The sequence below is a fragment of the Alligator mississippiensis genome, chromosome 12 (genome assembly GCF_030867095.1).
Source record: "Alligator mississippiensis isolate rAllMis1 chromosome 12, rAllMis1, whole genome shotgun sequence".
NCBI lineage: Eukaryota > Metazoa > Chordata > Crocodylia > Alligatoridae > Alligator > Alligator mississippiensis.
The window spans coordinates 36379663-36405042 of NC_081835.1; the positions used below are offsets into that span (position 1 = coordinate 36379663).

The 25380-nt window shown below is 43.5% G+C and overlaps 1 protein-coding gene across 2 annotated transcripts in view; it reads right to left on the reverse strand.

Annotated features, from left to right (window-relative positions):
* The window catches only part of IARS1 (isoleucyl-tRNA synthetase 1), a 261597-nt gene that overhangs the window by 69727 nt on the left and 166490 nt on the right, over positions 1–25380 (reverse strand). For both annotated transcript variants that reach the window (XM_059716041.1, XM_059716040.1), the window contains exons 20-24: positions 24967–25114; positions 9985–10105; positions 3200–3291; positions 2776–2853; positions 945–1066 (exon numbers count right to left, since the gene is read on the reverse strand). In XM_059716041.1, coding sequence (XP_059572024.1) covers positions 945–1066; positions 2776–2853; positions 3200–3291; positions 9985–10105; positions 24967–25114 — 561 coding nt within the window. The remainder of the gene's footprint in view (positions 1–944; positions 1067–2775; positions 2854–3199; positions 3292–9984; positions 10106–24966; positions 25115–25380) is intronic.

Genomic DNA, 25380 nt, shown 5'->3' on the forward strand with positions numbered 1-25380 from the left:
TTCCCAAATTAACAAGTAAGGGACCAATGGTGTTTCTGCAATCTTACTAGGTTATTAAACTGAGCCGCAATACAAAAAGAAATAGCATTTCCTCATTTTAAGATGACCCCATTGCTAAGCTTGGACCACACCAGAATCCAAGTGAACTTAATGACAAGATCCTTATCATAGGAGTTCTTTCTGACTGGATAACCTCTTAAAGAGGCATTTTGCTTTGTTCCATTTGCAGAAATTGGATTTTTAATCTGTGCTGACAACTGATACAGGGTCTGCAGGAGATAATCTCTTTAGCTTCAGATTTAGCACAAAACTTTGCTAAGGAATGCTTATGGCCATATAAATTCAAGTATTCTTACACGAGTAGGCTCCAGAGCCTACCAGTTCTTTTGCGTCTGTAGCAGGCAGACACCTAGTTAAGTGTACTTTTTGAATGTATAAAACAAAAAAAGAACACTCTGTTAAACTTCTTACCTCCATGCTACCCTTTCACTTACCTTGTGCTCTCTTCTGGCCCCATCTAGCTGTACAACCCTAATATTTCTAATTATAGAGAGAACAACAAATGTGAGCTCTGCCCCTTTCCTCCTCAAAGTACTATATGAAGGCTAACCCCAAATCTCCAGAAACTAGTTAAGTCTTGCAAGGTTAGAATTCCTCAGGAATGACTGGTGTACTAATTGTTAAAGGAAACTATTTTAGTTCACCAAAGGGGCTTTTATTAATCAGAGGTATTCATAAAACTCTTTGTTTACATATTTTAACTCTTAAAGAATGTAGGGAAGTATTAAAAACTTAGCATATCTACAAAATAACTGTGTGCAGAAGGGACCATTACAGAAAAGTATGCTGTATATGTTCTTGCAGACATTCAAGATTTCACTTAAACACCTGAACAAGTCAGAAAGCACAGTCATCATAATTAACAGAGGCTGTTTGTTTCTTACCTCACTTGAGGAAGCATGAGGTAGTGAATGCTCTCAATGTTCTTTTCTTGAACAGAGGCAGGATCAATAAGGGTCTTCAGATTCTGGTACAGCATTTCAGTAATAAATGGAGTATAAGGTGCCTGAAATATTATTATGTGTTTCATTAATATGTTAATGACTTAATTGTATACTATGTGTCCACAACCAATTTAACTTTCATTATCAGAGCACAAAACATTCCTGTTGAATTATTATTACATCAGGAATCCTTGCATTACAAGGGTTTGCCTTGAGATTTCTGTTAGCTCTGCAAAAGCACACTATTTAGATTACATTCTGAACCATGAAGTACAACATAAATTAAGAAACAGACACTCATGAATAAGTGAAGCTGATCACCTTCCTCTTGGACTTAATCCATTGTTCTGGGGTAGCTAAAGGATAACTGCAGTGTTTCTATACACCCTATCTACTCAAATCCAAGGTGAGGGTCCTTTCCCCGTCCAAAACAGGGGGGGAGCCCCTCGTCTTGGATTAAAGTACAGGGTGGAAATTGGGGCCAGAGTCAGAACCACAACAGCTGCCTACTAGGGATGTGCGAAACAGGCCGTATTCAATTCAGATTGGGCCCGAATCAGGGACAGTGATTCAATTAATTGATTCAGATCACTGTCCCGATTCAATTCGGCCAAATCCGAATGTGAAGATTCAATGCTGATTCAGAGAATCAGCAATTCAGATATAGACACAGCTTTAAATGTTTTTTCTACATACCTTGAGGTACCAGGCACGGCTCATGAACGTTGCAATGCTGGGGTTGATGGAGTGTCCCAGAGGAGTGTGGAGGGGCCTCCCCACATGCTTGGCGGTGAACCCAAAAGTGGACCGGAAGTACTTCTGGTCCACTTCTGGGTCTGCCACTGAGTGCGTGGGGGACCCACCCCGTGTCCCCCCAGCTCAACGATCGGCTGCAGGGAGACCCCAGGTGCCTGCACCCCCCCAGACCCAGGAGGCACCAGTCGCCAAGCTGGTGGGCATGGGGTCCCCTGCACACTACTCGGCAGACCTGGACGTGCTTCTGGTCCACTTCCAGGTCCACAGCTGAGCATGCTGGGGACCCTCTCGCACTCCTGTGGGACGCTCCATCTGCCTCAGCATTCACAAGCTGCCTGGTACTTTGAGATATGTAGAAAAAACATTTAAAGCTGTTTATCTATGTCCGAAACATTGAATCTTTCCGAATCTCTCCAAATGGATTCAGAGGCTTCCAATTTGATTCCGAGAGATTAAAGGGTCTCCTGATTCAATTTGGATGCGGAGAATCAGTCGCTGAATAAGGCCAAATCTCCGCTGAATCAAATCAGCGACCAAAGCTTTGCACAGTCCTACTGCCTGCCCCTTCAAACTCCGTCTATCCCTTGACACTTACAACCAGGCACAACTCTGGCTCCAATCCCTCCTAGGCAAAGAGCACACGGAAGCTCTAGTATTAATTAGATGCTATACATGGAAAATTAAAACAAAGTTTATACATTTTCCATATACAGAATCGAATTATTGGATGGTTGTCTAAAATTCAAAGTCATCTTGGATTCAGGTAAGTTTGAATAACTTTGCCAACATCTGCTTTTTAAAACCAAAAAACAAACTCAATGCTTAATACAAGTAAACACAAGCAGAGGAAATACAGTACTATTGAATGTAATGATGAATTTCTATAGCTGTTTTCCTTTTTTCAGTATCTGGTCTATCAGCTTCTGAGAGCTATAACAATGAGAAATGCGTAGCAAGGTTTTAAAAAGAATTAAGTTTAAATACTTTAAATAATTAACAATGATAAATCTCTTACCATAAGTTTGCACATTGCATACAGAACATTAAACAAGGTTTCCAAAGCCATAATGCAGTCATCAGTTCCACTTTCACCCTATTGAAAGTATCCACAGAGTTGAAGAAAGGGATCAGAAAACTTAATACCTTTCTTAAATCATTAACCACATTCTCATTTTTTACATGCCCACCTAGTAAGCTAAACTTCCCAAGATTTATAGTTCAGTCCTATCCAAAATGAAACTATGGGGTATTGTTCATTTTAGTTTTCCTGTGAAAAACAAATATACATAGAATAAAAAGAGGACAGCATATTAGATAGCAATTATAGCCAGCAACTATGTAATTTCATAAAACATGCTACAGATATCTTGTAAGGGTTTAGGAGTTTAATGGATTTAAACTATTTTGGGCTATAGCTTTGCTGTAAGTAGACAGCCTACCTTTAACCTTCTGCGATTCATTCTAACATACCAATTGGTCAGTATATCAACAAACTTCACCAGCCGAGGGACTACAGTGTATAGTCTGTAGGCTAAAAGGAAAAAGATTTTAAGTGTAGAGAATATTTTCCTGCTGCATTATGATCTTCATTAAAAAATACCACAATTTCCATTTAAAGTCTTGGCAACTTACTACTCAGAATGCTACAGAAGCAAATACCTTAGTATGATAAGAACTGGATTAGATCCATTAGTATTACTAGAATCTGCACTTGGACTGTATTATAAAATTATAAGGATCATTAAAATGTCATGCTTCAAGGTTTACAGAAGTCTATAGCTCTATGTCAGAAATAAATTGCTGCCCATGGTATAATACTGCAGAGAGGTACATTATCTTAGCTTCATGCTTGATTTTTTTTAAATCTGAAGCATGAAGGATAGTAGAGAAAATAGACCGTTGGTCTGTTATGATTTGATAGCACCATACAAAACAAAGCTAAATATTTTAAAATTAAAAAATATTGTAGAAGAACCAAAGTTGTAACTAACTCAGAGTTATACCATTTTAATTTTCATTGTTATTTAACTTGATGCATTTTAATAAAGCTTTTGCTCCAGTTCACTGATGGTTTCCTGTACAATTCAGCTAAATAGTACAGTAAACTGAAAATGGAAAAGGTATTGATGAAAAATAACTAACAAAAGCTAAAAGTAACTTATGTGCGGTAAACCTCAAAGGCACACATTGTCAATAACATGAAAAGGTCCTCACAAACACTAAAATCTAATTTGGGGGAGTCAGTCATGTTCAGTCTGCAAGAATACTTCTTGAAGAAAAATTAGTTCAAATGCATTTTAAAAAGAAAGAATACCAATGTATATATAAGTTCAAAATACAAGGAGCTTCTTTAATTGAATGCTCTAAATTTTGTAATGTAGTTTAATAAACACATAGCTATTGAATTGTGCATACTTCCCATAAGAGACATAATACACATCTCACAAACTGATAGTAACTAAAAGAGAATGTAATTCCAAACTGACCACCCCTGGAACACCCCCCCACCACAACTGCACTTGATATTTCAATTTAAAGAAGAAATTATATGGAGAAATATGTCAACCAAAGAACAAGAGACACATTTATATGGATCTTTGGCATAATAGCAATCCCACTACTAATGATGATGTAAGATAAGAAAAATTTGGCAACAATAATTATGAACTTTGCAGCAAGAGAGTCTTACATGACTGGAAATAAAATTTCACAAACTTTTAATAGTTCAGAATTTCAGCTTGTAACTCTTAGAAAGGAGTCTTGTTTTGAGATAACTTGGGGGGCGGGGGGGGAGGGATGGAGGAAAATCCCACACCAATAAACCAATTCTCTCTGGTTGAAACACTGTAAAACCATCTGATGTATACTGTATATAGGTTCTGTGAAAGCAGCAAATGTGGTAAATTATCAATCTGAATATGGAATTTAAGCTCACTGAAACATGAAGAATCGTTTCCTATATTCTCCAGTTTAATTTCAACTCCCCTTTCTTTTTTAAATCAAGTGTCATATGCTAGAGATTCAATATTTCATTCACTGAAGTGGTAAGTGCCCAAATCTTAGATGCAAGAAAGTTAAAATTTGATCTGAAGTCTCCATTTTAGAAGCTTAGGAATTTAATGGAAGTAGTAAGAATTACCTGCTACCCACAATTTGATACTAACAAAATAAGCCAGCTAATACAACGTAGGGAATGTTCTAAATTTCCCCTACAGAACTAACTTTCGAGCTTTCTGATTGTGCCCTTAACCTCCATTGTTTCAGAGATGAGTTTTTACTGCTGCAGTTATGCACTTTTTCAGGTTGTGGGCTGGAATTCTTTGGTTCTGGTCAGAGGTGGGCACATGGGTGGATGCCAAGACCCAGCTACCATTGTGGCATGGCACCTATCCTTGATATGCATTATCTTTTAAAAAAATGTAGCATTCTCCAAATGCTCTGAAGCCCACTCGCATGTTGCCATATAATTTCATAACTTTGTCTCCAACAAGTTAGACTGTTTCACCCTGGCTATGACAAACTGTCTGTCATGGAAAGGGAATACAGTTCTGCAACTGCCACAGAAAAACAACACATTCAAGTGATCATACTGACAGTCTACATTCCGTCACAGGAGAGAAAACTCAAAAACAGTCACTGAAACAAAGAAAAGCCTCTCAGAGGCTCACATTTGATTTTTAGTACACAGACAGTTAGGCACATATCTGATGTCCTCTAAGCCAAATTTGTGCCACCCCTCAAATACCCATTTTCATTTTGTGCCCAATAAATTCTATGTGGGGATTTTACAAAACCTTCTTGAATAAATAAAAAATACTTTGTTTCTCCAGCCATCCTACAGTATGTTGGTTGTCTTTGTTTCATCTTGTTGCAAGTGATATGATGAGAACGGCAACCTTATCAAACATCCTTTTTAATTATTTGGTGATAATTTTTTAGCTTTCTTAAGTACTCCATAGGATGTTCTTGTCACAAACAAGGCCAACACTATGTTTGTTTTGTATTAACAAGAGTGTCACTTGCAAATCAAGGGAAGTGATTCTGCCCTGTTCAGCACTGGTGAGGCCTCACCTGGAGTACTGTGTCCTGGTTTGGGTCCTACACTTCAAGAAGGATGTTGACAGATCAGAGAGAATCCAGCTGAGTGACAAAAATTATTAGAGGCCTGGGAAGCATGACTTATGAGGAAAAGCTGAAAGAACTAGGGTTACGCATTTTGGAGAAAACAAGACAAGACAAGACAAGACAAGGAGGCAGGATTTGATAAAGGCTTCAAACACCTGAAAGGAGACTAAAGAGAGAATGGGGATAGGCTTTCCTTTGTGGCCATAGGGGACAGGACTATGACCAATGTCTGTTCAACCTGTAGGAGAGGAAATTTAGGTTGAAGATTAGAAAGAATGTTCTCATTACGAGGTTACTCGAGCACTGGAGCAGGCTACCTCAAGAAGTTGTGGCATTTCTCCCTAGAAACTGCAGGCTGGACAGTAGAGCTGTGCAAAGCTTCGGTCCCCGATTCAATTTGGCAGAGATTTGGCCCGATTCGGTGGCCAAATCTCCAAATCCGACTCATAGATTCATAGATGCTAGGGTCGGAAGGGACCTCAATAGATCATCAAGTCCGACCCCCTGCATAAGCAGGAAAGAGTGCTGGGTCTAGATGACCCCAGCTAGATGCTCGTCTAACCTCCTCTTGAAGACCCCCAGGGTAGGGGAGAGCACCACCTCCCTTGGGAGCCCGTTCCAGACCTTGGCCACTCGAACTGTGAAGAAGTTCTTCCTAATGTCCAGTCTAAATCTGCTCTCTGCTAGCTTGTGGCCATTGTTTCTTGTAACCCCCGGGGGCGCCTTGGTGAATAAATCCTCACCAATTCCCTTCTGTGCCCCCGTGATGAACTTATAGGCAGCCACAAGGTCGCCTCTCAACCTTCTCTTGCGGAGGCTGAAAAGGTCCAGTTTCTCTAGTCTCTCCTCGTAGGGCTTGGTCTGCAGGCCCTTGACCATACTAGTTGCCCTTCTCTGGACCCTCTCCAGGTTATCCGCATCCTTCTTTAAGTGTGGCGCCCAGAATTGCACGCAGTACTCCAACTGCGGTCTGACCAACGCCCTATAGAGGGGAAGTATCACCTCCCTGGACCTATTTGTCATGCATCTGCTGATGCACGATAAAGTGCCATTGGCTTTTCTGATGGCTTCGTCACACTGCCAGCTCATGTTCATCTTGGAGTCCACTAGGACTCCAAGATCCCTTTCCACCTCTGTGCCACCCAGCAGGTCATTCCCTAGGCTGTAGGTGTGCTGGACATTTTTCCTCCCTAGGTGCAGCACTTTGCATTTCTCCTTGTTGAACTGCATCCTGTTGTTTTCTGCCCACTTGTCCAACCTATCCAGGTCTGCCTGCAGCTGTTCCCTGCCCTCCGGCGTGTCCACTTCTCCCCATAGCTTTGTGTCATCTGCAAACTTGGACAGAATACATTTCACTCCCTCGTCCAAGTCGCTGATGAAGACATTAAAGAGTATCGGTCCAAGGACCGAGCCCTGCGGGACCCCACTGCCCACACCCTTCCAGGTCGAGACCGACCCATCTACCACGACTCTTTGGGTGCGACCCTCTAGCCAATTCGCCACCCACCGGACTGTGTAGTCATCCACATCACAGCCTCTTAACTTGTTCACCAGTATGGGGTGGGATACCGTATCGAAGGCCTTCCTGAAGTCTAAGTATACGACATCCACCCCTCCTCCTGTGTCCAGGCGTTTCGTAACCTGGTCATAGAAAGAGACTATAGGTTGGTCAGGCACGATCTGCCCGCCACAAACCCATGCTGGTTTCCCCTCAGCATAATTTGCCCTGCCGGGCTCTCACAAATGTGAGCCTTGATAATTTTTTCAAAGACTTTACCAAGGATGGAGGTGAGACTGACTGGCCTATAGTTGCCTGGGTCCTCCTTCCTCCCCTTTTTGAAAATGGGGACCACGTTAGCCCTTTTCCAGTCCTCCGGGACTTGGCCCGTGCGCCACGAGCGTTCGAATATTCCCGCCAGTGGCTATGCAATGATGTCGGCTAGTGCCTTCAGCACCCTCGGATGGAGCCCATCCGGGCCTGCCGACTTAAAGGCATCCAGTTCTTCCAAGTGACTCTGCACCACCTCAGGATCTACGCATGGAAGTCTGGCGCCTTGCTGCTGCCTCTCTACAACCCCAGTGAGAGACTTGTCGTGTCCCTCACTTAGGAACACTGAGGCAAAGAACTCGTTGAGGAGTTCAGCCTCGTCCCCCCTACCTGTCACCAATTGTTTCTGCCCATTTAGCAGCGGTCCTATTCCTCCCTGGGCCTTCCTTTTACTCCCAATATATCTAAAAAACAATTTCTTGTTGTCCTTTACTTGGGTTGCCATCCTCAGCTCCATGGAAGCTTTGGCCCGCCTAACTGCCTCCCTACAAGCACGAGCAGAGGAGGTATATTCATCTTTAGTGATCTCACCCTGTTTCCACTTTTTATGTGCTCCCCTTTTGGCCCTTAGGCTGCCCTGGATTTCTCTGGTCAGCCATGGAAGCCTCCTGGCCCCTTTCCCTCTTTTGCCTCGCTCGGGGATCGTCTTGCTTTGTGCCCGAAGGATCGTTTCCTTTAGGCACAGCCACCCTTCTTGGGCTCCCATCCCATCAAAACTCCTACTCTGCAGTGCTTCCTTGACTAATCGCCTGAGTGCATTGAGATCAGCTTTCCTAAAGTCTAGCACTTTCACCCTGCTAGTTACCTTACCCACTTGCCATCTTATGTTGAATTCTATTATAAGGTGATCACTGTCTCCCAAATGGCTACCGATCTGGAGGTCCCCTATCATGTCATCTCCCGTTGCCAATACCAGATCCAGTATGGCATTCCCTCTAGTGGGACCATGCACCTCCTGTGTCAGGTGGAGGTCCTGTACACAGGTTAGAAACCTGCGTGAGCGATGGGACCTTGCTGTCTGCGTCTCCCAGCAGATGTCTGGGTAGTTTAGGTCCCCCATGACTACCGCCTCTTTAGCTTTTATGGTCTCCGAGAGTTGCCTCAGGAGCCCCGCATCTATTTCTTCCCCTTGGTGTGGGGGTCTGTAGCAGACTCAAATCAGGAGACCCTTTAATCTCTCAGAATCGAACCCTCTGAGTCAATTTGGAGAGATTTGGAAAGATTTGATGATCTGGACATAGAAAAAACATTTAAAGCTGTCTATGTACCTCAAGGTACCAGGTGACTTGTGAATGCCAAGATGCTGGGGTGCATGGAGTGTCTCACAGGAGTACGGGGGAGTCTCCAGCATGCTTGGCAGCAGACCCAGAAGTGGACCAGAAGCACTTCCAGTCCACCCCCCCCCCCCGCCCACCTCAGTGACTGGTGCCTCCTGGGTCTGGGGGAGCACCTGGGGTCCACACAGCTGATCAATGAGCCGGAGGGGTGTGGGCCCCCCCCCCCAGTGTGCTCCCCAGCAGACCCGTAAGTGGACTGAAAGTACTTCCGGCCCACTTCCAGGTTCACAGCTGAACATGTGAGAGGCCCCCCCGTGCTCCTGTGGGACACTCCATCTGCCCCAGCATCGCAGCATACATGAGCCGTGTCTGGTACCTTGAGATATATAGAAAAAACATTTAAAGCTGTGTCTATGACCAAATAGCTGATTCTCTAAGCAGCACCGAATCTTCAGATTTGGATTCAGGCGAATCGAATCAGGGATAGTGATCCGAATCCACGAATCGAATCACTGTCCCTGATCCGGGCCAAATCCAAATCTGAATGGAAGATGACCCATTTTGCACGCCCCTACTGGACAAACACTTGGCTGGAATGATTTAGTTAGGGATGCTCCTGCATTGAGCAGGGGGCTGACCACATGATCTTGTGATGCATCTTTCAGCCCTACTATCCTATGAAAAGATATAGAGTGTACTTAACAGAATGTTGGAAAATTTTACTCAGCTAATAAACCTGGTGATTTTGCAGATTTAACTTAGGAAGAACTTGTCCAAGGTGGAAACTTGTTGTATACATCAGAACTAAGTTCTTATAATGATAAAAACTGTACATACACTCATGAAATTATTATTCTATAGCCGTGCATTTTCTCATGTCTACTCGTTAAGAGTTTTCTCCCATTTCTTTTTTGCAGTTTTACCTGAAAATCTCTGAAGTATACCATTCACTGCAACCCTGGTCAAATGAAAAAAGTAAAAAGGAAGTACATACCTGCCATTTCAGCCTTGAAGAACTGAATGAGTGACTGCATGAAGGAAAGAATCCATTTGTCCATGATGTTATTGGTCTGCTTAACTGTGTTCTCGTTGTAAAGGAATTCTTTTCCCTCTTCCTATGAGCAACATCGGAAAACAAACAATACAACAATTCAGCTCTCGCATACATCAAGTCCTGTCTGAGGATTATGGCCATTTTTCATCCATGCATTAATTTTCCATCCTCCCTCTACTGCATTGGTTAGGAGGAGACTATTCAACATTAAAATCACAACCATGTGTTAGCTATGCACTACTGAAAAAGTGAAAATAAACAGAAATAGGGAGCAGGGTAAGTCCTCACCCAGCATTGTCCACTATAAATAAAAGCCAGTTGTTTGTGAAACAGAGAAAAAGTAGTACAGCACAAAAGTAGCCAATATTTTTTTCCTTTTGGTTTTTTTGTACTCTAATGACAATTTGTAGACATAAGCTAATTAGACTGATTTTAAGTAACTCCTTAATTCAAGTAAATACCACAAGTATTTAACAAGCTTCATGGATTCTAAAGCAAGGTTTTATATATTTTATACATATACACACACTTCTTTCATAAAATATTAAATTTACAACAACTGGTCAAGAACTTATCAACTGAACTGTTCAGGACAGAAGATAATAAAATAGCAAATCCAAATGAAACTGCAGGAAGAATCTCGGGCAGGCAGCATGCGGTTAACTACGTTCACTGATAATGACAAAAATGGAGTTAGCACCTGGAGGTTTCCCATTCCCAACTCTCCTGCTCTTGGAAGATCAAACAGGATGACAGAACAAGCTGGATGCCTGCAAAGTTCATTTCAGACAATTCAAAGGTGATAAGAGGGGAAAATACTGTTAGGAAAACATGAACACTTGTCTTATGAAAACTGGGGATCCTGAGAAAAAGTTTATTGATTATAAGGCTTCAAGTCACCAAAATCTCTTTGTAAAGGTGACTGCTAAAAAGGTAAAGCAACTTCTGTAACTATTGATTGAATTCCTCAAATGACAGCTCCCCAAAATGATTCAACTTCTATGGTGATTTCAAGTATACTATGAGGACTGAACTTATTTTCCATTCTTTTAAAAATGTTTGCGTTGGTAAGCGGTAACTTTCTATCATGCGACTTGGATGAAACTTAGAAACTGCTTTCAGGCAAACCCACAAGCCATATGTACTAAATCTTCAACATCTGACAAATTACTGTTGCCAAAATAGACATTTTGATCTTGGTTTTGAATTGACAGAGCAGTAGAATCTCATGTCACTTACTCCAGCGTCCATCTTTCATTAGGTCTTTGAATGCAAATCAGCAGGTGTCACATGCATAGTATTGCAGATAATCTCTCATTATTTCAGTTCCCTGCTTTTATAGTAACTATTCTTCAAAGATGCAAAACTGATTATACTATAGGCATACAGTCTTCTTTCTATTTCTAAAGTGAGGCATAATTTTTTAATATCAAGTATTCCCAAACTTCAGTCTTCTTTCACAGAGTCAAGCCGATCTTGTGCAAATCTGCAATATATTCAGTTAACTTCCACAGCAAACATGACACGTTCTTAGGGAAGATAAATTTCTGCATTAAGTACTACCTTACAGCAGTACAATACCCTCCAGCAGTATAATACAGCAATATAATACCCTCCCCATAAAACAGATTTACTTGTTTATTAGGACTTCACAGATTTTTTGGTATATATACACACTAATCCAGAGCACTCTCAAAGTTAAGAAGCTATCACCACAGACCCAGAGCAAAGGTCAACAGGGAAGCATCAAAATCTTCCAACTCTTCTTTCCTATTATCTAGCTGAGAACTTAAACAAAAGACAGGCCTCATAGCTCAAGAGGAGGAGGGTGAACTAAAGATAACCACTGCCTTTAAATGGTTAAATAGTTGGCAGCGGTGATGCCCCATGGTCAAGGATGATTACTCTCCTGGGTCAAGTAAAGGGCTGTACATGAGTCCTTTGATAGCTAAGAAGGCTGATCCTAGAGCCACCAATTCCCTGGCAAATGCCACAGATGCTTAAAGGGAGGGTCAGACCACACATTTCTCAGTCTTGTCTCCTTTCCTTCTGTTTCTGTCATTTTTCTGCCTCCTGGGCAAGGTGCTTTTCCTCAAAGTAAAATGTACCTTCTCTTACAAGACATCACTATGTAGCCCTGTCCCAGGCTAGTTTTTCTCAAATTTGTGGCATCAATGCCACATTTCTTAATGTTCACCTTGAGGGTGCTCTTGAAGTGTTTCCTCTAGCCCTCCATGTGTCCTCTGCCCTTGGCTGAGTTGGCAGGATAGCTGTTATTTCAGTAAACATATATCAGGCAAGCATAAACAGTGCCCTGTCCACCACAACTGATGTTGAATAATTAACACTTCCATACTGGTGATGCTAGCATTGGTGAGGACACCAGCATTTGTGCGACGATCCTCCCACTGCATGCCAAGGATCTCCTGCAGGTAGTGCTGGCAATGGCATTCTGGACTTTTCAGGTGGTCCTTGTAGGTTACCCAAGCTTCAAAGCCATAGACAAGAGTTGGAATTACAGCAGCCTTATATATTAGGAGCTTTGTTTGAGTCCTGATGTCATGATCACTTAACACATGATGATAGAGTCTTCTAAAGGCAGATATGGCACATCAGATCCTATACTTGATCTCCTTATCAATGCTGCTTTCTTTGAGAGCTGGCTGCCAAGATATGCAAAGTGGTCAACCTTCTCTAGCTCCTGTCCATCAATGAGGACGTTTGCCAGGGGACATATTGGCCCAGAGCAGACTGGTGAAGCACCTTCGTTTTTCTGATGACTGGGTCAGTCCTAAGCACTGGTACGCTTGATAGAAGTAATTAAGTTTGTAGGTCCTCCTCCATATGTACAACAGCAGCACAATCATCTGTGTACTGAAGTTCCACAGTCGAACCCAAAGTAACTTTGTTTAAGGCAGAAGAGATTTTAAAGGTTCCCTTCCAACCTGTACTCCATGCTGATGCTATGTGGCAGATGGTCGCAGATAAGCATCTTGATAACTGCAAGAAAAATGAAAAACAAAACTGATGTGATCACAAAGCCCTCCTTGACACCAGTTCAAATGGCATAGGCTCCATAGCGGAGCCACTACATAGGATACAGACAGTCATCTGGTCATGAAGGAGTCTTAGAATGGTGATAAACTGGGCATCCAAACTTCTATACAGCCTCACAGTTAACAGAGCCAAAGGTATTGGTCAAATCAATAAAGGCCATATACAGTTCCTGGTGTTCTTCTTGGCATTTTTCCTGAATCTGCCAGGCAGCAAAAATCATGTCAAATGGTGCCTCTTTATGGTCTGAAGTCCCACTGAGATTTGGGAAGAATTTCCTCAGCAAGAGGGAGCATTTGGTTCAGCAGAATTTGAGCAAAGATCTTCCCAGTGTTGAAACGGAGGACGAGACCTCAGTAGTTTCCACACTCAGACTTATCTCCCTTTTAAAAAATGGTAAAAAATATTGGCATTCCTTAGGTCAGCAGGAATTTCCTCAGTGTTCCAGATTTTGAGAAACATTGTGTGGAAGTTGTTGGTCATAGTTTCCCCACCTATGCTGAAGACCTCAGCTGGCATGCCATCAGGGCCAGATACTTGGTTGTTCTTCATCTGTCTTACTGCCAGGTAGACTTCTTCAGCAGTTGGTGGACTGGAAAGTGCTTCCCTTACTGGATGCTGCAGGATGGATTCAATGGTTTCATCAGTCACCGTCAATTCTCAGTTCAGGAGCTTTTGGTAGTGCTGCTTTCAGAAGTTTCTGATGGACTTATTCTCTTTGAGGATTATACTGCGATCTTCAGATCCAAGAAGGGTGAGTCCACAGAAGCTTGGTCCATACACAGCCTCGATTGCACTGAAGTACCTCCGCATGTCATGACTGTGAATAACTTATTGAATTTCTTTCACCTTCTCTTCCCAATACTTGTTTTTTTGATTTCTCAAATCTTCCTCTAGGCTTCAGCTTTAAACTGTCAAAAAGTTCCCCGCTTCTGACCCAATGTAGGATGGTTTTGCCAGTCACAAAAAGCTTTTCTCTTCCGATCAAGAAGTGCTTCGATCTCAGTGATTTTTCTGTCAAACCAGTCCTGATGGTATTAGGTGATGAAGCCAATTGCTTCTGTGCAAGCCCCATGGATGGTCTCCTTTAGAGATTGCCAATTTTCCTCAACATAAGCGTTATCATTTTTAATTCTAAGATTGGCAAGTTTCTTGCTGAGATGAGTTTGGAGGGTTTCACAGTATCCAAGACCCTGAAGACATTTGGCTGATTTGGTTTGCTTTTGATGTTTCAACACAAGGGATGTACTGATAAAGATTTTGGGGGCCGATACCGATAGCTGATTTTTAAGGAGGCATATCGGCCGATACCAACATGATTTCTCATATACAGGTAAGTCTGTTGTGGTGAAAGGGGAGGGAGGAGGGAAAGGACATGGGGGGGGTGGATCCTGTGGTGAGAGAGGGAGTGGGGCTGGGGCAGGCGCTGTCCAGCTAGCACAGGGTGGGCTGGGGGGGGGGGCGGGGGGGGGCGGTGAGTGGCTCCTGCTGATGCCCAGGAGGGTATTGGAGGGGGTGTGCCTCTGCATCTGTGCACAGATGGAGGCTGTGCCAAGCTCTTCCCAGCAGGGACTGAGCTGGGCCAGGCTGTGCTCAGCGCGGGTGGCGACAGCAATGAGAGGGGGGGCTGCAGCTACCACACAATTCATTGTAGCCCCTGCATAGCCACCTGCCATCACCACCACCTGCCACTCCCCCAGTGCAGCCCAGCCCAGCTCCCGCCAGGAAGAGCCTGGTGCAGTCCCAGCCCCAGCACAGAGCGGCAGCTGCCCCACGCACATATCTGGGTGCACACCCCTACCATGCCTTCCCATGGTGTGTGCAGCGGTGAGAGCTGCCTCCTCCTCCCCACATCCCCCTGGACAACCCATGGCTCCAACCTGTGCCTGCCCTGCCCCAGCCAGCAGCGCCTGCCCCAGCCCCAGCCTTTATCTGCCCCACATTCTACTTCCCTTCTCACTCCCCTTCTACCACAACAGACTTACCAGCTGCACACAGCTCCCCAAGCTGTTGGGCTGTGCTCCTCACTGCCTACGAGCTGCACTATGGCTGCGTGCATGCACAGGCATTTATCAGCCATATCAGGCTGATTTCTGATGCAGTCAATTTTCTTTATATCGGTGCTGATCCAATAATCGGACTGATGTATTAGTGCACCTCTAAACACAACTCTTATGAACAGGATTGATCTCACTAAGAAATGATTGGTTTAGCACTCACCGGCTCCTCTGACAATATGCGATATGAATGTCTTTCACATCACATGCTCTTATGAGGGCGATGACTTAGTCAAGGAGGATGCATCACCTGAATACTGCCAATTATTTACCACTGAGCAAATTAATGGTCTAAAGAGATGCATATGCGCCATGTGTATTACTAACTTCCATGATTTGTGGATTCATGGATTGTAGAGTCGGAAGGGACCACAATGGATCATCGTGTCCGACCCCCTGCCCCAGCAGGAAAGAGGACCGAGGTCAGGTGACCCCAGCCAGGTGACTATCTAGCCTTTTCTTGAAGACCTCCAAGCTAGGTGATAGCACCACCTCTCTTGGAAGCCCATTCCAGATCCTGGCCACCCTTACTGTGAACAATTTCTTCCTAATATCTAACCTAAATCCACTCTCAACTAGTTACACCTGTTATTCCTAGTCACTCCCTGGGGTGCCTTAGTAAACAGTGCTTCCCCTATTCCCCGTTGACCTCCCCTAATAAATTTATAGGCGGCTACAAGATCTCCTCTCAGACGTCTCTTGTGAAAGCTGAAGAGATTCAGCTCTCTCAACCTCCTCCCGTAGGGGCTATCACGAATGCCACTAATCATGCGAGTGGCCCTCCTCTGGACCCTCTCCAGATTCTCCATGTCCCTCTTGAAGTGCGGTACCCAAAACTGGACACAGTACTCCAACTGCGGCCTGACCAGTGCCGCATAGAGGGGGAGCATCACCTCCTTTGATCTATTAGTCATGCACCTGCTAATGCACGACAAGGTGTGATTGGCCTTGTTGATGGCCTCGTTACACTGCCGGCTCATGTTCATCTTGGAGTCAATTATGACTCCAAGATCCCTCTCTGCCTCCGAGCTGCTGAGAAGGACACTCCCCAACCTATAGGTGTGCTGGGGGTTCCTCCTTCCCAGGCGGAGTACCTTACATTTATCTTTATTAAATTGCATCCTATTTCTCTCTGCCCATTGATCCAAACTATCCAGGTCAGCCTGAATCTGCTCCCTGCCCTCCGCTGTACTAACTTTGCCTCATAACTTGGTATCATCAGCAAACTTGGAGAAGGTGCTCTCCACACCCTTGTCCAAATCGCTGATGAAGATATTGAATAATATTGGTCCGAGGACCGAACCCTGCGGGACCCCACAGCCCACCTCCCTCCAGGCTGAGAAGGAACCATCCATCACTCTCTGGGTGCGGTCTCTAAGCCAGTTGGCCACCCAAAAAGTTTGGGCTATTCAAAAAGCAGTCCCTGCTGCCACCAAAACAGACTAACCACTGAGTTGCAAGAGAAGTACCATGATAACCTGGTATAAATTGTGTTAGAATTAAATAAAGTAATTGCAAAGGAATTTAAAAAACTTTCAAGAACTATTGGTGACAAACTAATGGACAGCTGTATAGCTGAAGTTCCGTTTAGATTAAGTGCTCACAGGAAAAGGTTTTCCAGAAGCTTTGAAAAAAAATCGGGCATTTTGAATGTAAGTGGACAAAAACTACAGAGTTGGCAGGACACTAGAATAAATCCAACTGTATTTAAAACTATATTTTCACTGAGTAGAATGTGAGCCAGCCACGTCATCGAGGGAAAGAAGTAACTTAAAAAAATAAGCTAAAGGAAAAGGGTCTATTTAGATGAATCACGTGAGTGTACTCAACTATTCTGGGTAGTTTGTTTTGCCAGTGAATTTGTTGCTCATAAAAGTGAGTGACTACATGTACTTACATGGGCATCTACTATACAAGGCACAGGTATGTAGTGCACAAGGTTCAAAGTGCAACTATTCTGTTTCTGTTTCACTATGATAAATGTGCAACTGCACAAACTTTATTTAAACAAACAAAACTACTGTTTATTACATGGAGTGAAATAATGTTGGGGTGTGTGCACTCGGGTGTCCTGGGTAGTTTGTTTTGCGGGCTCTGTGGATGCGGGGAGATCAGTGGCTGTGATTATACCCTGATTTTAGCAAGGCTTTTGATAGAGTCTCCCACAACATTCTCACAAGCAAACTAAGGAGAAGTATGAGTTGGATGAATGGATGTAAGGTGGATAGAAAACTGGCTGGATCACTGGGCACAGAGGGTAGTAATCAATGGTTCGATGTCTAGTTGGCAGCCAGTATCAAGGAGTGCCTCGGGGTGCTTTTTTTTTTCCATGGGAAATGTTCCGTTTCTAAAAATTCATTGGTTCATAAAATTCATTAGTAACAATGAATGGATGCCAATACAATATTAGGCAAGCATGGCAGTTTTAAAGTTGTAATTTAATGTTTTTCAGGTGAGTATCCCTAGGAAGTGCGTGAGAGAGTACATATATGTTTTATTTATTTGTAAACAGGAGGGTAAATGCACTCGCACAGTAATCCAAACCAAAAATCAAGTTATGAATTCACCTAATTGGCTGCGCAGGTCAAGTCAAAACCAAAGCTAAAATTCTTATTTAATCTCAGACTGCAAGTGAAAGCCAAACCAAAACTAAAACTGTGATTAATTTTGATTTCACTTTCAGTTCAGCAAACGCACAGAACAGCGTCTCATTTATTTTCTTGAGTTGGGGAAGTTGGAAGTGTTTGCATAAGATGTTCGTTTTTTAGTGCTTTGGCTTTGAAGTAGTCATAATAATGCCTAGTCAGAAAAAAAAAACCCAACTAGTGTGTGGCATCATTATAGTGAAGTTCAAGCCACTGAAGGAAGGAAGGAAGTTGGTAGATGTAAATATTGCGGGCAGGAGCGTGCTGACAACGAAACAAGAACGAAGAAACATGTAATAACATGTAGAAACTGTCCTGAAAGAGTACGAGCCATATACAGAAAGCTAATACAACCAAGTGGTGGAAGAACATCATCTGAGAAAAGTCTACTTTGGGAATCCTAAGTAAGTAAACAAATTAATATGTTAAACGACACATGGTATAGACGAGCCTCTATGTTGTTTTAAAACATTATAATTTTAAAAGTTGTTCTTGCAACTCTGGACTATTTATTTATTCATTTATTTAAAATATTTGTATCCTGCTTTTCTGCTTGCACAAAGCACCCAAAGTGGCTTAGGCTTAACAATGATTTTTTTTTTAAATGACATAATAGATAAGTAGTTAACTATTTCAACCCAGCAGAGTGAGCTTAGTCCTCTGACCAGTGGCACAGGGCAGACTATACTTCCCTTTGGCTCTGCAGTCCCAGGGCAACTGAGCAGCAAGTTGAGCAGCAGTGTTCTTCCTGGCAGGGAGGGGGGGAAGCAAGCTCCCTGCCGCTTCTTCCCCTGATGGGTGAGGCCAGATTAGAATAGGCTAAAATAAAAATCTTTTCCCCCTTTTGTTGCAGGAACTTGGAACTCAAGTGAAATAGCAGATTTGCAAAAAAAGGAAAATGAAGATGTTGAGCTGCCAGGTCCGGGGGAAGAAGCAGCAAGGATCCTAGCTTTCAAGATCACTGTCACCAGATATGCGATCCACCATGAGTAGCTGCTCAAGACAGTCAAGCTTTTTATCAAGCTTTGTGGACAAAATGTCAAAAGAAGATCAAGGAAAAAGCAGATGAGACATTAGCTTGAGCTATATTTGCAAGTGGCACAGCTCTTTCCATAACTGCAAATTAATACCAGAAGGAACATTACAAGCTAATTCGCCCATCATGTAAGTTATCGGTTATCACATTCTCTCTTAGACAGAGAGTATGACAGAGTTCAAACAATGGTTATTCAAAGGATTTGTCAAGCAGAATCACTGACTCTGATGTCAGATGGATGGACTGATATACAAGGAAATCCTTTATTGAACATTATGCTAGCAACACAAACCAAAGTTACCAAAAGCAGTTGCTACCAAATTGTCTCATCATACAGGTGAACACATAGTCAAATTACTGAATGAAGAGACTGAAGAGATTGAAAGGTCCCTCTAGGGTACTAGCTCTTATAACTGATAATGGGAGTAACATGAAAGCTGCAGGGCAAATATTAAAGGCACAGGATCCTCGTTTAATAGTATTTGGGTGTCTTGCTCATGGGTTGAATCTTCTGGCAAAGGACATAGTAAGTGTGAATACAATGAAGAAAATATTGGCAGACTGCAAAGCGATTGTGAAGGTATTCAACAATTGTCACGTTGCTAATCAGACTTTGAAGAAGTTACAGAAAGAGAATCAGGGGAAGGTAAAAGTGCACTTTTACTGCCAGGAGAAAGTAGATGGTGCTCGGCTACAGAGCGTTTGTTTACATAGTTTGCTGCGCACAAAGAACTGTTTGCAGTGTGCTTCAATAGATGACACGGTATCCCACATTATTCCTGTGAACATTTAGAAGCAAATTCTCGACAACGATGTGCTCTGGGTTTGAACGCTCCTTGAATTCAATTTGCTACTACCAGTTTCTATGGCTATCAGGAAACCTGCAGGAGATATACCAAGCCATTCAGATATTCCACAGATATTCAGACAACTGAATGAAAATCTAATTGAGCTTTTGCCGCCTTCACCTCTGTCCAAAAAAGTAGTAGTAAAACAAATGTTTACTAAGAGAGCTGAGTTTTGCTCTCATCCAGTTCATGTGGCAGCAAACCTTTTGGATCCTCAACACAGAGGACAACGTTTATCAGAAGATGAATTATCTACTGCTCTTGATAGAATGATGGAAGTAGCTAAGAAAGTCCCCGACACGGACGAAATTGCTGGGATGACAGACATTGGCGAGTACCGCGCAAAAGAAAAACTTTAGAGCAAAGACATCATTTGGCAGGCAGCAGAGAATATGTCTCCTCTCACCTGGTGGAAGGGCTACTGTAACACCCGACTGTTGTCCAGGACTGCTGTAAGGATCCTAAGCATTCCACCAACTGCAGTTTTTTGTGAACGGAACTGGAAGGCTTTCCGCTCAATGAAGACAAAAAAGAGGAATAGACTAACGAATGAAGGCAGCGCTAGGCTTGTTTCTGTTTCTCATAATCCCTTGCTTCTGAAGAATTAGTCAGAAGCACAATTCATGAAGAACATGCAGTTGATGATGCCCATAGAATCATTGGTAAAACCATCCTTTAGCGAAAGAGAATGTGGTTCAAATAGTTCTGAATCAGATTGGCTTCAATCTGATTCGGAAATGGAACTAATAAGTAGTGCAAGTGATTCTACAGATAGTGACAGTGAAACTGGAGGTGCTGCAGTGACCCCAGTGGAAAAGAGCTAAACTCTGTTGAAGTAGGTGAGTAGACAATCACGGCGCATCACGCATAGTTCTTTGGGTGTGCTAAAACTAGTGTGTCAACAGTTTTCAGTGCCTTCATTTTTTTTCCCTTAAATTTAAACAAGCAATGTAAGGGAAGTACATGCTATTGTGTATTGTCTTTACATTTTTACAAGTATTCCAATAAAAATGATTTCCTTCCACATAAAGCTTTGAGTTTGAATATAACATTTAAACCACATTAAGTGTGCTGTACTTGATTTTTTTCCTAATCAAATTTTTCAGTTCAAATACTTGTGGCTTTTGGGACATAAAATTAACATGAGGGTACTTTTTTTAGTTTTGTTTACTAAATACAAGTCTCATAAACATGCTAAATCAGATCACACTCTATTTAGGGCTTTGGAAAATTTTCCAATTCAAAATTTTCTGGAAAACCCACATCTCTGGTCCCGGGGCTGGTTTTGTTCAGTATCTTCATCAACGACCTGGAACATGGAAGTGCACCCTCAGCAAGTTTGCAAATGGTACCAACCTGGGGAAAGTAGTAGATACGCTGAAGAGCAGGGCTGGGAGTCAGAGAGACCTCAACAAATTGGAGGACTGGACCAAAAGAAAAGAAACCTCAGGAGTGTCAATTAGGAAAAGTGCAAAGTCCTGCATGTAGGACGAAACAATACCATGCACCGCTACAGGCTGGGGATTGACTGGCTAAGCAGCAGCTCTGCAGAAAAGGACCTGGGGGTTACAGTGGACGATAAGCTGAATATGAACCAACAGGGCCCTTGTTACCAAGAAGGCTAACAGCATACTGGGATGCATTAGTAGGTGCGTTACGAGCAGATTGAGGGAAGTGATTCTTCCCTTCTATTCAGCACTGGTGAAGCCACATCTGGAGTACTGTCCCCAGTTTTGGGGCCCCCACTACAGAAAGGATGTGAACGAATTGGAGAGAGTCCAGCAGGGGGCAACAAAAATGGTGAGGGGGCTGGAGAGCATGACTTCTGAGGACAGGCTGAGTAATTTGGGCTTATTTAGTCTGGAGAAGAGAAGACCTGAGAGGGGATTTAACAGCAGCCTTCAACTACCTGAAGGGGGGGTTACAAAGAGTATGGAATTAAACTCTTCTCAGTGGTGGCAGATGACAGAACAAGGAGCAATGGTTTCAAGTTACAGCAAGGGAAGTTTAGCTTAGATATTAGGAAGCATTGTCTCACTAGGAAGGTAGTAAAACACTGGAACAGGCTACCCAGAGAAGTTGTGGACTCTCCATCCTTGGGGACCCGGCTAGACAAAAGCTTTGCTGGAATGATCTAGCTGGGGATGGTCCTTCTTTGAGCAGGGGGTTGAACTAGAACAGGGATGGGCAATTATTTCGGGCAGCGGCTGCTTACCAAGTTTTGGCAAGCTGTCGAGGGCCACATCGGTAGCCCCGCCCCCTGGCAGATACCCCCCCCATCACCAGCTTGTGACCAGAAGTCCCGCCTCCTAACCCCTGACCTCGCCACCATAAGTTCCTCCCCGTGCCCCCAGAAGTACTCCTTTCAGCAAGGGGATTTGCCATTTCAGAACCAGAAAAATACCAAATTATATTCTAAAAATTGAACATCTACAACGTTCATTAATTTGATTCCAAAAATTTTTGTCCTGATTCGCATGCGTTTTGTAGTGTACACAAAGGTGTACAATCATGCCTCCTTCCATGCATGTGTGGCATGGCAGGAGGCAGCAGTGTAACTAGGGTGGGGTGAGTGCCTTGTCAGTAGGGAGGGGTGTGATAAGCTTCGGTTGCCGATTCGATTCAGAGAAGATTCAGCGGTGGCCAAATCATCAAATATGAATCAAACCGGGAGACCCATTAAAAGCTCCAAATCAATTTCAAGCATTTGAATTGATTTGGAAAAGATTCGGAAGAGATTCAGCGATTCGGAAGGCAGTCTTTTGGGGAAACAGAAACAGAAGGGGAAGGAGGGGGAGAAGTGGGGGGGAAAGACTGCTCTGATATTGACATCTGTAGCTGGCCAGAGACTGTGCTCTTTCCTTGAGTTCCCTTCCAGTCACAGTGCTCTGGGGGAGGGATGTAGAAACAGCATATAAGGCTCTGTATGAAGCCTCTCTCTGCCTTTTGTGAGTTGTCTGTCTGGAAGCAAAAGCGTGTGAAGGGATTGGATACAGCTTACTAACTACCATGGCCTAGAATCCCTCTACTTATCCTTATCCAATCCATTCCTTTCAACTTATTCTTCCCCCAAAATCCTCTTATTTGTTCTTGTTATTGTTTCCCCCTACACTTTTTAAGAAGAGAGCCGTGTTTTCCTTGGCAGTGTCTCATCCATCACTGTGCAGGAAAGCACAAATATTTTTACACACACACACACACACACACACACACACACACACACACTCCAGCACAGCAAACATTATGAAGCATGCTGGAAAGGCAGCTGCCAGGTCTTCTGGCAGAGGAGGGAGAGGGGCTACAGGGGGTTAGGGGAAGAGCTGCAAGTTCCACACCCCCAAACATAGACGCACCCTCTTGCCTGGCAGCGAGGAGTCTTCTGCTGCCAGTGGGAGCAAGGAGGTGGGAGCAGTACCTGTCCCTGCACCGCCTCCACTAACACCAGAAATAGCCACCAGCACCAGCATGACAGTCTCCTCCATGCCAATTTCAGCTCCCAGCATGAGCTTCCCAGTGCCAGAGGAGGAGCTGGATCTGTAACCAGGGGAGCTGAGTGCCATAGCCAGGGAAATTCGGGGAAGGAGAAGGAATCTAAGTTTGTGCTCTACACCCCTCAAAGTTCTCCTAGAGGCAGGTCTCCTTCTCCAGAAGGCATCTCAGAGGAGGTTGTGGGGGCAGGTGGCTCAGCTTCCCCTCTTTTTGTGCCTCTGCCTGCTAAGGAGGGGGATAAGGCAGGATCCCTGCGCTCAACCCAGAAATGGGGGGGGAGGGGGGGTGAAGAATAGTGCAGTGTAGGATCATTTAGAGTTGGCAGATGATCCCAGGTATGCTACCTGTCAGCACTGCCAAAGGCAGATCAGCTGTGGCAAGGAGGTGAAACACTTCACCACCACAGCAATGCTGCTGCATCTCAGGAGGCAGCACCCTCTTGCCCTTGTTCCTCCTCAACCTGGCACCAGTGGGAGCGTGCCCAAAAAGAAGTCCCCCTTTCACTCCAAATCTCCCTGTCTCCACAAAGCAGAGGCAGGCCAGCCTGAACCGGTGGGGGAAAGCCACAGACAAATGGGGTGGGGGGTATTGCAAGGGAGAGCAAAGTCACCCAGAGCACTGGGGGAGATTCAGGACTGAGAGATTGGAGGGAGAGTTGCTCTCTTATGAGAAATGTGCCCCCCGTTGGTAATAGGGTATTCTTGTCTTTAATAGATGTCTGGTGTGCATTCAGTCTGGTACACAGTTGTTCTTTGGTCTCTCCTATGTATTTTCCATCAGGGCATTTGGTGCACTGGATGAGATGTGTAACGTTTCTGGGAGGTACAGCTATAAGATCCAGGAATAGTGATGGTTCTGTTGTGGGGTGTAGTAGTTGTGGGGGTACTAGAGATATGCTGGCAGGTTTTGCATTTCTTGTCATGGCATGGTCTGGATCCATCTGGTGCATTTTGGGCTGTAGGAAGTTTGCTTCTGGTGATGAGGTTAGCAAGATTTGGTGCTTGTTTGAGTTTACAAACCACTTTTCACAGATAAGCCTATGAACTTCACTTTATTAACCTCCTAGATACAAAAAACTCATGGACTCAATATAGACATTGGATTTATGACACATTATAACTGACCTAACATCTGACTCCCCAGGTAGCTCTCCATTTTTACCTGCTACATCCCTGAATCAGAGCCAAAACTTTCAAATCCAATTCGGCAGAATCAAATCGGGACAGTGATCCAAATCAAATCACTGTCCCCCGATTCGGCCAAATCCAAATCAAATACTGGCCGCTTAGCACAGGCCTACTTGTCAGCCTCAGGCATTGACTCGGAGAGTGGACAGGGCACTAGGGTCAGCTCCCAAGGAACCAGGCCATGGGCCTGCTGATGCCTGAGCAGAACTGATGCTGGTATAGCAGCAACAGCAGTTGCCACTGCCAATGTTGCCCGAAAAGGTAAGCCTTCCCCCCCTTCTGTTCAATCAGGCCATTTCCCTTTACCCCAGTCTACAATGGTCAGCATACCTCCACATACCCTGTGCTACCAGATACATTGTACTTCTTGCCAAGTTCAATCATTAGAATTGAGGATCATATCCCAAAGCACATTTAAATTAATATTTGCCACAGGACTGAAGCAGCATGCAGCATTCAAACTGCCAGGAAACATGGTACAAGCCCAAAAGGGGAGACCGTGAGGAGGACTGGACTAAACCGTGATTAGTTTTGTCTTTCAGGGTTTAATATTAGTGTAAGAAAACTCATTAAATAGTACCCATCACAAGTCTCAAAGATCTGTACCTTATGTTGCAGGATCACAACATTCTGAACGAGAAAGCGATATGCATTATACCAGGGCAATAAGACATCCTTCAGTATATCCCTTACTCCTTCTTCCTTAAATCGTAAGTTTTCTGCTCTTACCACAGGAGAATTAATGAGATACAACCTGCAGAGAAACAATGCAAAATGGTCTATTAGAAATAGCTTCAGTGGTGCTGCTTTAGTGTCTACATTATTCATAAAATTTACTTTAACAAAAAATATTTTTTGAAGGCTTACACCTGAAAATATTAATGGAAATTTGCTTCAGGCCAGAGCAAATTCGAAATGTTACAACATGTATGGGAATACATTAGAGAGAATGGATTTTTAAATGTGTGAATAAATAAATAAATAAAATAAATAAAAATTAAAAACCCCAACACAATGCTT